At 34.1% G+C, this 14,752-nt stretch overlaps 1 protein-coding gene across 5 annotated transcripts in view; it reads right to left on the bottom strand.

The window, feature by feature from the left end:
* Positions 1-14,363, bottom strand: part of col12a1a (collagen, type XII, alpha 1a) — a 175,772-nt gene extending 161,409 nt beyond the window's left edge. For 4 of the 5 annotated variants that reach the window (XM_056477770.1, XM_056477771.1, XM_056477774.1 and 1 more), the window contains exons 1-5: positions 14,254-14,363; positions 13,290-13,393; positions 3,033-3,149; positions 2,802-2,942; positions 752-802 (exon numbers count right to left, since the gene is read on the bottom strand). In XM_056477770.1, coding sequence (XP_056333745.1) covers positions 752-802; positions 2,802-2,942; positions 3,033-3,149; positions 13,290-13,359 — 379 coding nt within the window. In that variant the 5' untranslated portion in view covers positions 13,360-13,393; positions 14,254-14,363. The remainder of the gene's footprint in view (positions 1-751; positions 803-2,801; positions 2,943-3,032; positions 3,150-13,289; positions 13,394-14,253) is intronic. The other variant, XM_056477775.1, reaches the window with a different exon arrangement.
* Positions 14,364-14,752: the final 389 nt, after the last annotated feature.

Raw genomic sequence — 14,752 nt, 5'->3', positions numbered from 1 at the left:
GGTCTAATCCGATTCAATGATCTATGCTAAGCTAAGCTAATAGTGCTCCCGCTAGACTCTGAGATTGGCTGATTGGATTCAAAAATGGTAAATCTGAAAAGTGTTCCTTTAAGGATTAAGGAAACCATATTATTTTGTTTATTTTTCGAGAACACTTACGCAATTATTAATGACAAGTTTTGTCCAACATTTCCAAAGAACAAAATAAAAACCAGCTTTGCAAAGCAATGGAAATTTTTTATAAACCCTTTGTGTGTCCTTTGGATATGATTAACTTTACTGTGAAATGTACATCTTGAGAACCGGTTTTCTGGAATTTCAATGGGATTTATTTTGGCTCCGGTACTCGATTTGGACTCGCAAGAAAAAGAGTGGAGGAGCGTAACAGGGTCAGGACCGTAATCCTTTCCAGTGGTTTAAAAAGAAACGTCAAGTGTGTGAGAGTCAATGAATGAGGCTTGAGGAGACTTCAGTCCTCCTCTGCAGTTTAACAGCCACTTTTAACAGAACAAAGCTAAATGTTTTATGAGCTCTGATTCTATTTTAATGCTTTTAATTAAAGGCAATTTACCATTCCCAACCGCAACCTTAAGCAATCATTCTTTGCAAGTAGTAACAGGTTTTTTTTTTAAAGTCTACACTGGTAAGACAAAATGGAAAAAAAGTGATCTAATAGCATTGCATACAGAATTTAATTTGATAGGTGACATGCAACAAGATGATGAAGAGATATTTGATTGAATGTACTTACTGACAGCCTCTGACTGTGGCCTCCTTGGTCCACTTGTGTTGCTGGATTGAACTGTTATAGCAGAGGAGGTTAGCAGAGGTTTATATTTTTAGGAATAAAACCATTTAGAAGTAGATCTCAAACTCATTTTGAATGCTTTCAAGTGCCCCTATTAGGGATTTTTAAAAAATGACCTTTCATGTAGTGTGAAACACAGCTCTAAGTGAGTTTAAAATCAGAAAGCACACGATTTATAAAGTTGTTGAATTTCAAAAATAGAGTCGACTCGTCAGAAATATTTCAACGAATCATTCAACAAATGAATCTTTTTTTTAAAGATTTATTTTTGGCCATTTTGCCTTTATTAGATAGGACAGTATTTAGACAGGAAGCGAAGTTGGAGAGAAAGAGAGGGGGGTAGGGTAGGGAAATGTCGTCAAGCCGGGATTCGAACTCGCGACGCCCTGACGTGCTACTGCACCATATGTCGACGCGCTAACCACTAGGCTATTGCGCCGACAACAAATGAATCTTTAGCCATTTCATTGTGATGTCTAAGGGAAACAGTGCTGGGAAAAATGGACCTCATCTCCCTCAAACACTGTAGAACAGGCATGTCCAAGCTCGGTCCTGGAGGGCCGGTGTCCTGCAAAGTTTAGTTCCAACCCCAATTAGACACACCTGGGCTAGCTAATCAAGCACTTACTAGTCTTTCCAGAAACATCCGTGCAGGTGTGTTGAGGCAAGTTGGAGCTAAAATCTGCAGGACACCGGCCCTCCAGGACCGAGTTTGGACACCCCTGCTGTAGAAGATTCAAGTGAATCAGATTGCATCATGTCACGAAAATGATGGGCTACTTTGTGGGATATTTTTATGTTATACTGCCTAAAGTCAAGAATTGTTAGTCCCTAAAGTGGCTTTCACACCAGACACGGAAAGCACTGTGCAATAAAACCCATTCATTTCAATTGCTTGAGTTGCTTCTACCAGGGATGAGTTTCCCAAACAATGACGTAACTCAAGGTTGAACTATCATAGTATGATGGATCGTTTGGAAAATGAATGATGTAAGTGACGAGTGTTTCTCAAAACGTATTGCTCTGTTACAGATCCATTGAAGCATGTTAGTTATAACGTAAAATTTCCCTAATGATGCTCTAAACGGCGCAGTGTAACTTCTTTATAGAAAATTTGCATTAAATTATTTATTTTTTTGTACAAATTGTATTGTTCGATGGAATGACAGGTTCTGGAAAAAACAAATCACTGAACTAAAATTGCAATGTTTGTATTACGACCTTAGTTGGCTATCGATGGTTTTCGTAAACACATCCAGAGCACCTCTGGCATGCTTGTGGGCATGAAACTGTCAAAGTTCAAAATAGTTGAAGCTGCTGTAAAGAAATGTGTCGATTAATATGGAATGTTTGTCATTGTTATTACTTAGAGTTATGATGGTACACTGGTGCACAAACTGCAGTGCTATATCAATACATTCCTGCATTGGACTAATACATATAGCAAGCCTTTGAGCTTTAACACTTATAAACAATAATGGTCATCGCACCATCACTGCAGATTAACATCAACTCAATTGGGAGTCGTTAGGATAATTAGGCAATTTAGCCTGTTAGCATAGTAGCCTGTTGCTGGAGACTCCCAAAACCAAACTACAAACTTTCATAATGCATAATAGGGGCACTTTAAGAAAGCTTCAAAGATGTTTCCCCATGCAAATGTTTCAAAGGGTTTTCTATGGTTCAAATTAAAGAGGCAGTTCATCCAAAAATGATACAATTTTCTCACCATTTACTTAAGTCAATTGGTTTTAAACGTCATTTCTTTTGTTAAACACAAAACAAGATAGTCTGAACAATATTGGGAACCATTAATATTTTTAAAAATCTATGCATTTTCCAGCATTGTTCAGTATATCTTAATGGTGTTCAACAGACGTAAGAAACTCAAACAGGTTTGGAACAAGTGTGGGATGAATAAATGATGACAGAACTTTCATTTCTGCCTGAACTGTCCCTTTAACATGCACAAGCAGTGTGTAAGTGCACTTACTTGTAATTTGTCCAAGGATAGGGATACTTTCATCAGCACCATCATATGAATTGATTGACACTGAATAGTCTACGTCTGGAGTTAGATCTGTGATTGATGTGCTTGTGGACGAAGCAGGAAGACTCAAATCTTTAGAGTCATCTGAAACAGATATTGACATCGAGTGTGAAGAAAAGTCGCCCAAAACTGATGTAAACTCATGCAGATCTTGTAATCTGTGGCGTCACACACCTGTATCTGACGTGACCTGTATTCTGTAGCCCTGTATCGGAGACGAGGGCTTCCTCCATGACATTTGCACTGTGTTTTCATTCAGGATTTTAAATTTTAAGTCTGACGGAGGCTCCACTGCAAACAAGAGGTAAACAGAGTTAAGATCATGCCTGTGAAACTGCAATATCTGAATTATTAAGGATATTCCATAAAGGTGAATCATGATTTTTGTTTAGCAACCCCAACGACAAACACTTCAGGACTGAAGCTGTGTTGTTTATTGTTGGGCAAGACGGACAAAAACCCAGAGAGAAGGGTGACAAAACACAACATAAGAGGGTGACGGAAGCCATTTTGGATCAAATGGCCTTTTCTTGAGTTGCATAACCTGGATTCTCACAGTCTGCAGCTCAAGCGGAGAAGAACTAAACACATTTCAAGACCCAGTACAAATGAAACGTCACGGTCAATACATGTGCAGACAACCATCCAATACATGCTGTGTGCAATCAATACAAGGCATGCCCGTTCACTGGAAACAAAACTCTGGCGACAAAAACAATAAACCCCGAGATATTGATTATACAATGGAATCAAGTTGGCAAAAGATGACTCTGACAGGATCATAAAAGAGACAGATATGTTATGTATACAATTTATATATATATATATATATGGCTGCACGATACTGGAAAAATGTGCGATAAGTGTTGCGATAATGATATTTCTCTATAACAGTGCTATTTTTAATTTTAAATAATTTATTTATGTAATGATATTAAAACAAACAAAGTCAAATATATTCTCCAGATCTAATTCAGACTAAAAAACTGTTGATGTGCAAACATTTAATCTTTAATACACTATGAATGAGTGAAAACCTCCGCAGATACTCAGACTCTGATTGGCTGTTGTCATTTTCCCGCCAAAAGTGTTAATTTTCAGCTCTGGGTTCACCTTTGAGCCACTCCAGCCAATAGCAGAACAGCAACTACTCAGGAGGCGGGGATAAAGATAGTACGGCCCCTTCTGATTTGATCCAATTTAAATAAACAAGCCATGCTTAAAATAAATGTAATTTATCATATACTATTATTGAGAAAACGGTACTTTTGCGATATATTGTGCAGCACTAATGTACATATACTGTATATTCCAACAAGGCTTAACCACTTTTACATCAGGGACGCATCCATTGCAAATCTCATAAAAAGAATACACAACTTGTCGTGACAGACTTTTGTGTAGTTCCTTTTTCACACAGAAGGCGTATGTGACAAGACAGCACTCTTTTTTCAGAGTTATGAAGGAAAATACAGTACAATAATCAACCTATCCACATTCATCTGGTTGTCAAAGTGTCATGCATTTGTACATGAGAAAGTTGCTGAGTGAACAACTTACAGTTTCTCCATGTACACAAAGGACAACACATAAAGGAGACCGAAATGTGATTTTAAAATGATATTCTGTAATAGACATTATTATAGACATGTGGCCTACATCACACCATTACGGCGCATTCTCAACATCCATGTTACACGCATGCGTGAATGCTGATGTTTGATGGAAATCCACTGTATATATAATGTCTAATGCGAGAAAAAGCATATCAGAATGCAAGCAAGGGTGGATATTAAACATGCTTCAGTTTAGAGAATATGAGGGTGCATATGAGGGAGATAATACTACAGTGTTATATGGTACATTTAAAAATAAAGGTGCTTTGATAGTAACTTTAAACTTTAATATCAATTTCTGTTCTGAAAATTTATTTTAAGCTTTTTAATATATATATATTTCTCTATATATATATATATATATATATATATATATACAGTTGAAGTCAGAATTATTAGCCCCCCTTCGAATTTTTTTTCTCTTTTAAATATTTCCCAAATGATTTTTTCCCATTTTAAGGTCAATATTATCAGCCCCTTTAAGCTATATATATTTTTCAGTAGTCTACAGAACAAACCATCATTATACAATAACTTGGCTAATTACCCTAACCTGCCTAGTTAACCTAATTAACCTAGTTAAGCCTTTAAATGTCACTTTAAGCTGTATAGAAGTGTCTTGAAAAATATCTAGTCAAATATTATTCACTGTCATCATGGCAAAGATAAAGTTATTAGAGATGAGTTATTAAAACTATTATGATTAGAAATGTGTTGAACAAATCTTCTCTCCATTAAACAGAAACTGGGGAAAAAAATAAACAAGGGGCTAATAATTCTGACTTCAACATATATTGAACGTATATATATATATACACTAATACTAATAAAATAATAATCTAATTACTAATAATAAAGATACTACTAATAATAACATTAATATTTGTATTAATATCATCAATAAACATAAATATATAATAAATATAAATAATATTTATTATTAATAACAAATATAAATACCATTAATGAAAATATTTACATATTATAATATCATTAATAATAATGATACTAATACTAATAATGTAAATACTAATACTACTACTAATAATAATAATTATTATTATATTAATAAAATTACTACTAATAATAATACAAATAACAACAATAATTATAGTAATATTATATAATATAATATTTATATTAATAATATAAATAATTAATAATAACTATTATATTAAAATATTAATACTACTAATAAAAAAAAAATCTTCTCTCCATTAATCAGAAACTGGGGAAAAAAATAAACAGGGGGGCTTATAATTCTGACTTCAACACACATATATATAAATATATATATATATATATATATATATATATATATATATATATATATATATATATATATATATATATATATATATATACACACTAATACTAATAAAATAATAATATAATTACTAATAATAAAGATACTACTAATAATAACATAAATATTTGTATTAATGCATTTGGTTAATGTATATTTGTATTAATGCATAATGGTGCATTTTAGAAATGCATTGTTATTTTTCTTACATAGTTGCAATTTCTTTCAAGGATTATGAGAGGCTGCACTTAATACATTTCTTTAATTTTGCTTCTAAAACATTTAGATATTTGTTCTGAAAACAACACAAGTAAAAAAGTGATCTTTTTGCTGTGAAGAGAGGCTATGATGCACCTTTATTTTCATGAGAGTAAGCACATGTTAAACTATAGTGCTATTTAAAGGGATAGTTCACGCAAAAATCAAAATGAACTCATTGTACTGACTCTCAATTGTTGTGAAACACAAAAGAAGATATTTCGAGGAATGTTGAAACCTGGTAACCTTCCACATCCAGAGAAATAAAAATACCATGGATGTCAATGGGTTTTTTTTCCAGCATTCTTCAGTATATCTCCATTTGTGTTCAATAGAAGAAAAAAACTAGAGAATAAATAAATAATGACATAACTTTAAGAGACAGTTCACCACAAAATGAAAATTCTGTCATCATTTACTCACCCCTTTCAAACTTTTGTAAGTTTCTTTCTTCTGTCGAATACAAATGAGGACATTTTGAAGACAAATCTGTAGCTATTGACTTCCATAGTGTTTGTTTTTCCTTCTATGGAAATAAATGGTTAAAGGTTTCCAACATTCTTCAAAATATCCTCTATTGTGTTCAACAGAAGAAAGAAACGTATAAAGGTTCACAACCACTTGAGGGCAATGAAATAGTGAGTAAATTTTTAATTTTTAACTTTCCCTTTAAGTTTTGGGTGAACTGTCCCTTTAATTCTACATCACAGTGTCTGCTAGAGATCATCTAAAAAGCATAGATTTTCCCTCTAAAAACTGATCATTTTCTCCATGCACTACTGATTTAATTCTGTCAGCTGTATAATGAGGATGTGGCACATGCACAGAAAAAAACAGGAAAGTTCTGGATGGAAAGAAGTGTGCATGAATGAGCAGCAGAATATCATTTTAAAATGAATGATGGCGGAAAACACAGCAGGCAAACGACAAATAACAACACGACCTGCTGGAGAAAGAATGCTCACCAACCTGACGCATCAAACTCAAAATGGTCTGCGTCCCAACAGGTCTCCGACCTGCAAGTCTTCACCCAATCACAGATGAGGCATCACGCGGAGGCGTCGTACGCGCGCAACTTACTTACCATTGAGCGTTAGCAGGAGAAGTGTTGCCAAGTCCACAGTTTTCCCACGGCATTGGGCTACTTTTGATATGTGTCTGCAGGTTGTTTTTTAATTCCACAGGTTGTCCCCAAACACCCCCTCATCTCTGACACACACTCATCCCCCATCCACAAAAGCCCCCCAGCCCCCTGCTCTCATTTACTTTCACTTTAGAGTTCGCAAAGAATGCCATTCCAACCAGCCCAATCGCCTTACTCTCCATTGCTGTCACAGTCAGTCAACTCAGAGATTGGCCAAGTTGGAATGGTAGTTCTACTAATTTTGAGTTTTGTTGAGAAAATCTGGCAACCCTGGGCTCAGAGAACTGCTTCATAATGCACTGATACAATGCACGGTTGACAATATAATAAAGAAAGTGGCACAAACATCCAATAGGTATTGCTGCAGCCCAGAGACCTCCAAGTGGAAGGGACTACACTGCAAGTAGGTTAGGTGACCTCCAAGTGGGAGGGACTTAAACCACAAGTAGGTTGGGTGTAGGTGGACCAGATATTATTAAAACACATCAGGTTACTGTGAGGTTGGGTTTCGGGTTTAGGTAGGTGTAGACAATAATAAAACAAAACAGCTTCTTGTGAGGTTGGGTTTCGGCTTGGGGTAGGTGTAGACGTTAATAAAACACAACAGGTTCTTGTGGGGTTGGGTTTAGGGTTGGGGTAGGTGTAGACATTCATAAAGCACAATATCGGACTCTGTGTCATGTACAAGACATTAAATAAATAAATACTCCAGGTTTGTACAGTCCGCCCACTTGGAGCTCAAGTCCCACCCACTTGGAGCTGGCTCCGATCTACGTTTATACCCTCTTCCAAACATCTGCTCATGATGAGTTTAGTCCATCAGAAGAGTAATAGTCGTCAAAAACCTTCAGGCATTTTTTCATTTATGTAAAGTTTGCACTTTCGCACTATAAAATAGTAAAGCAGAATGTTAAAAGGCTAACAGATTAATTATCATGATGTACTGTTATGATCACAACACAACTAAGGTAAAATTGTTTATGAAGTCGCACATTCAGCCTTTCGCATTCGACAATTGAGGTAAAGTTGGTTTTATATTCGCACATTTGGATTTTCGTGAATAATAAAATAGTAAAGCCGAATTTTAAAAGGCGAATACAGATATGCCAAAATTATCATGGCGTACTGTTATGATCACAGCGTAAAGTTGGTTTTCGCATACTCAGACTTTCACATTCAATAATTGAGGTAAAGTTGGTTTTATATTGACACGTTTAGACTTCTGTGTTCAATAATTGAGGTAAAGTTAGTTTTATATTGACACGTTTAGACTTCTGTGTTCAATAATTGAGGTAAAGTTGGTTTTATATTGACACATTTAGACTTCTGTGTTCAATAATTGAGGTAAAGTTGGTTTTATATTCGCACGTTTAGACTTCTGTGTTCAATAATTGAGGTAAAGTTGGTTTTATATTCACACGTTTAGACTTCTGTGTTCAATAATTGAGGTAAAGTTGGTTTTATATTGACACATTTAGACTTCTGTGTTCAATAATTGAGGTAAAGTTGGTTTTATATTCGCACGTTTAGACTTCTGTGTTCAATAATTGAGGTAAAGTTGGTTTTATATTCGCACGTTTAGACTTCTGTGTTCAATAACTGAGGTAAAGTTGGTTTTATATTCGCACGTTTAGACTTCTGTGTTCAATAACTGAGGTAAAGTTGGTTTTATATTCGCACGTTTAGACTTCTGTGTTCAATAACTGAGGTAAAGTTGGTTTTATATTCGCACGTTTAGACTTCTGTGTTCAATAACTGAGGTAAAGTTGGTTTTATATTCACACGTTTAGACTTCTGTGTTCAATAATTGAGGTAAAGTTGGTTTTATATTCGCACGTTTAGACTTCTGTGTTCAATAATTGAGGTAAAGTTGGTTTTATATTCACACGTTTAGACTTCTGTGTTCAATAATTGAGGTAAAGTTGGTTTTATATTCGCACGTTTAGACTTCTGTGTTCAATAATTGAGGTAAAGTTGGTTTTATATTGACACGTTTAGACTTCTGTGTTCAATAATTGAGGTAAAGTTGGTTTTATATTCACACGTTTAGACTTCTGTGTTCAATAATTGAGGTAAAGTTGGTTTTATATTGACACATTTAGACTTCTGTGTTCAATAATTGAGGTAAAGTTGGTTTTATATTGACACATTTAGACTTCTGTGTTCAATAATTGAGGTAAAGTTGGTTTTATATTCACACGTTTAGACTTCTGTGTTCAATAATTGAGGTAAAGTTGGTTTTATATTCACACGTTGAGACTTCTGTGTTCAATAATTGAGGTAAAGTTGGTTTTATATTCACACGTTTAGACTTCTGTGTTCAATAATTGAGGTAAAGTTGGTTTTATATTCACACGTTTAGACTTCTGTGTTCAATAATTGAGGTAAAGTTGGTTTTATATTGACACGTTTAGACTTCTGTGTTCAATAATTGAGGTAAAGTTGGTTTTATATTGACACGTTTAGACTTCTGTGTTCAATAATTGAGGTAAAGTTAGTTTTATATTCACACGTTTAGACTTCTGTGTTCAATAATTGAGGTAAAGTTGGTTTTATATTCACACGTTTAGACTTCTGTGTTCAATAATTGAGGTAAAGTTGGTTTTATATTGACACGTTTAGACTTCTGTGTTCAATAATTGAGGTAAAGTTGGTTTTATATTGACACGTTTAGACTTCTGTGTTCAATAATTGAGGTAAAGTTGGTTTTATATTCACACATTTGTACTTTTGTGCTCAATAATTGAGGTAAAATTGGTTTTATATTCGCACATTTGCGTTCAATAAAACAGAAATGCAGAATTTTAAAAGTCTAACACAGAATCATTTTGATGACGTACTGTTATGATCACAACATAATTGAGGTAAATTTGTGTTTTATATTCGCACATTCTAAACTTTCACGTTCAATAAAATAGTACACAGAATTTAAACAGGCTAATACAGATCAATTATCATGAAGTACTGTTATGAGAACAGCCTACATTATATTAGTATCTGTAACTCGTCATTTTAAAACAGACGATAAACACGCTTATCTCAATAGAAGGTTGTGATAACTTGTGATATGCTCCCTATATTGTTTACCATGATACTTTCAATATTCAGTCTGAAACTGCATGTAAGTATGACTTCAAAACAACATTAGCACTATTTAATTGACTGTGAACAATGTTGTACTTTGATAGTCATTGGTTACTAATATAAATTCGCTATTTAGAATTTGCGATGAATACTTTTCTGAAATTATATTACGAAGATGAAAGTCAGAATGTGTGAATATAAAACCAACCTGACATCATTTTTTTAAATTGAGGTAAATTTGTTTTTATATTTACCCATTCGCAACTTTTGCGTTCAAGAAAATAGAAAAGCTAAATTTTAATTGGCTAACACACATCAATTATTACTGTTATGATCACAACATACATTTTATTCATAACTGTATCTTTGCGTTTTAAAACAGCTGATAAACCAGCCTGATCTCACGAGAAAACGTAAGTATTTTACGTTTTGTCAGTTTAGTGGCTAATTCGTACGAGTTCTTTCGTACGAAATTGTACGATTTTAAAAAGGAGGCGTGGCACCTAACCCCACCCCTAAACCCAACCGTCATTAGAGGATGAGCAAATCGTACTAAATCCTACGAATTAGATCGTACGAATCCATACGAATTAGCTACTAAATCAAAAAGTTACGAATTGCCGTGAGATTGTGTTGGATAAACACGCTTATCTCTCTGAAAGGTTGTGACATCCTTATTTATGTGAGTAACCGTCTACAAATGAGAGAGAGTCAGTAAGAACATTTTAATCTTAAAAGTTTAATTAAATAAAAAATATCATCAATAAAGATATCTTGTTCGAATGCATCATGTGAGTAATATGTGCCAATTGTAGTCACATAGACACAGCCTCTATAACGTTTACCACGCTACTTTGAAAGTGTGCATTAGCTAACAGCTAATATTAGCACAATTTAATTGACTGTGAACAGTGTTGTACTTTAGCAGTCGTTTAGTTGCTAATGTGATTTTGCCATTTGAAAGTTTGCAAAGAATACTTGTGAGACGTTTATTATGAATAATTTATTATTAAAAGGGTGACAGTTGGAATGTGCGAATATAAAACCAACTTCACCCCAATCATTTTTTTGCTGGCCAACACGGTTGCCAGAGCGCTCGGAAAAGAGTCTCCCGGAGAAGCCGAACAGATGCCAAAGTAATTCCACAACATGTGCTGACATTAAACATTACTGCATATTAACTTTCCATATGGATTGCAACTCAGCGTTTCGGTGCAGGAAACCTAAAAGGCTCTTTGTCTTTGTGCTGTCTGAGGACTAATTCAGCCCTCTCCTGTTACATCTTTCCATTCTGTTACAGCACGGAGGGAGGACACACACACAAAAAAAGAGTTTCCATTAGGTTTTCCAGTTGAATCAGACTTCATCCTGGAGTTCTCACATCACTCACATCATTTTTACCCGAGGCAGCTGACGCTCGGCTAAACTGATGTGTGTGGTGACTTTAATTACATATCCGTCTTGAGCTAAAGCAACTTTAAGTCGTGTGGTGGACTTGTCCGTTTGAAACTCGTATTTGTTTTACTGCTGAAATAGATGTGCATTCAGCAGATTTAATATTTTGAGTTGCTTGTACTTGAATATCTAGATCAGTAGTGTTGCCAGGTATGCGGTTTTTCAGCACACTTTTGAAAATGCATCTCAATATCAGAGACGATTTTAGTGTTACATATGAAAAATTCAAAATACATACATTTTAAATATATATATATATATATATATATATATATATATATATATATATATATATATATATATATACATATATATATATATAGTTAAGATTTATATATATATATAGAAATTATTTATATATGTATATATATATATATATATATATATATATATATATATATATATATATATATATATATATATATATATATATATATGTGTGTGTGTGTGTTTTTTTATTAGACAGCTTTTTTATATTAGACTTCTAAAATCATCCAAATTAACGAATTAATTTCACAATTTTGTTCTTTTTAAGTAAGTTTTAAGGTGATTTGATTTTAGGGTGAAAATTGTTCCTCAACCTGGCAACCCTGATCCAGCTTATCCTAATACAGGGTCCAAATTAAAGGGACAGTACACCCAAATATGACAATTCTATCATCATTGACTCTCCATTTACATGATTCAAACCTTTATGAGTTTCATTCTTCTGTTAAACACAAAAGAAAATACTTTGAAAAATGTTGGAAACCGGTAACCATTGACCTTCATAGTTTTTGTTTTACGAAAGTCGATGGTTACAGGTTGTCAACTTTCTTCAAAGTTAACTTATTTTATGTTCAACAGAAGAAGAAAAAAAACTCATAAGAGTTTGAAAACTCCTAAATTTTCATTTTTGGGTGAACTGTCCCTTTAAGTGATTTCTCTTTTAAATCATGTAGTTTCTGAAATAAAAAAATGGTTGACCACTATATGTTATGCTTAACTACGTTCTGAGCCATTAAATGTCCGCTGTTACCCTGCGTTCACATATGAAAAGTCTGCAGTTCGACCTTTTTTTCCTGATGTTTAATAATGATGATGTTTGTTCCAGCTCTTTAAGCAATTAAGCAGCCCTATTACAGTAATTTAGTGGGCAGTGACTGACTCACGGAGGAGGTGATGACCGTCCCAGACTGCTGTTTCATAATGGGGATCTGCAGAGACAAGCCTCGCCACCAGTGCAAGACTACACAGCTATTTTTCAAGCTTAAAGTGTTAAGTAGATTGTGTGTGTGCATGTGTGTGGGGGGAACAAATCTTAAATCATACACAGCGTAAAAGTAACATTTGTAAACAAATATAACATATTTTATTGGTATATATTAATTAAATCCCTTATTTATAGCTTAGATTAACATATAGTGTGTAAGTATATATTACCAAATAATCAAAAAGGTAATTAAACAAGTATGATGTAATCATTAAAAAGTTCATTCATTTTTAGGTTTATGTCTAGTATAAAAACATATAGCATTCTTTTAAAATCAAATCAAATATATTCATCAATAAAATAAAGCAAACTTTACCTTGAGCCTCTACTGAACTGAGTACTAGAGTCAAGAGCGCAGCAGCGGCCAAAGACAACCTGATCTTCATGTTTACACACACAGTCAGCAGCTCATTACTTAATCTACAAAGACAGAAAAAAATATAAATAACTCACCAGCATTACTGTAATCCTTGCACACTATTTTAATTAAAGCGAAAGATCACCCAAAAATGAATATTTTGTCATCATTTACTCACTCGTTTCAAATCTTTATGAGTTTCTTTATTACGTAAACCACAAAAGAAGATATTTAGAAAAATGTTGGAAACCTGTAACCATTGACTTATTTTTCCTACTATGGAAGTCGATAGTTATAGGTTTTCATCGTACTTCAATATAAATTATTTTGTGTTCAACAGAAGAAGAAAAAACTTATAAAAAGTTTAAATTACTTGAGGAAAATTTTAATTTTGGGGTGAACTGTCCCTTTAAGACCATCATGATAATCGCGAGGCACCCTAAACTTTTGCTTAATATTGTCATTCTGTAGTCTAAACGTGTTTAAATCATTGTAACCAATGAATATGAATTATCGTGTGGAATTCACACTGAAATCCGCATTACAGCTCACGAGCGCCACCACGTGGAGATCAACAGAAGTGGAGCGACAATGCAAAATCATTAATCTGATAAACATGCTATAAATGAGACATACATACATAATTTCACCAATTTGGTTTCTGATAAACATTTAAACATTAAAACGATTTTTAAAACACCAAAAAAGGCAGAAATACTAAATAAACATGCATTAATTATTGAAATCATATAAATACTCTAAATATATCCTAAAGAACGAAATTTCAGACACTAAAAACATCACCAATAACAATTATTTAACCTTAAGGTAATTTCCCCCACGAGCCAAGTGAATTATTATAAACCTAAACCACAACCCATATTAAAAAGTTGATCCATAAGTGAAGAAATGGCAGCCCGACCTGTAAAACTCCGCGGGTCTCAGAAATGTAAAGCCGATGTCCTGCAGTCAGACTCGCTGCTCCAGCACTGAGGGAAAACCTCGGAAAGAATGGGAGGTTTCTCAGCACAACCTGACACTAAATAGGGGGTTGTTCCCAACTTTTACTCCCTGACGAAATTCCTCAAGAATGGAGCCCCCTCTTTTACATCAGAGATACGAGCTGCCCGGGCTGCTCTGGAGGAGGAATGTGCTGAAATCCACCTCAGCGGGATGCAGATGTGCTGCTGGCTCTTTTTTTTACTCTGAGGTAAATTACGTCTCCGATTCTGCGAAGGAAAAGTGAGTCAGAAGTAACACCGCAAACGATTTGGAAGATATAATTGATAGAAATTTTCTGAAATTAAGGTCATTTTTAATAATTTAGCGTGCTCTTCGGGTTATTGTTTGTTTATCGTCGCCCGTTACGAGCTTTGTTGTTAATTTTGTTCATAAATTATTGTTAGATTTCTTTACTTGTT

The sequence above is a fragment of the Danio aesculapii genome, chromosome 17 (genome assembly GCF_903798145.1).
Source record: "Danio aesculapii chromosome 17, fDanAes4.1, whole genome shotgun sequence".
NCBI lineage: Eukaryota > Metazoa > Chordata > Actinopteri > Cypriniformes > Danionidae > Danio > Danio aesculapii.
Note: the sequence above shows the minus strand (reverse complement) of the source record. Positions and strands in the feature narration are given on the sequence as shown.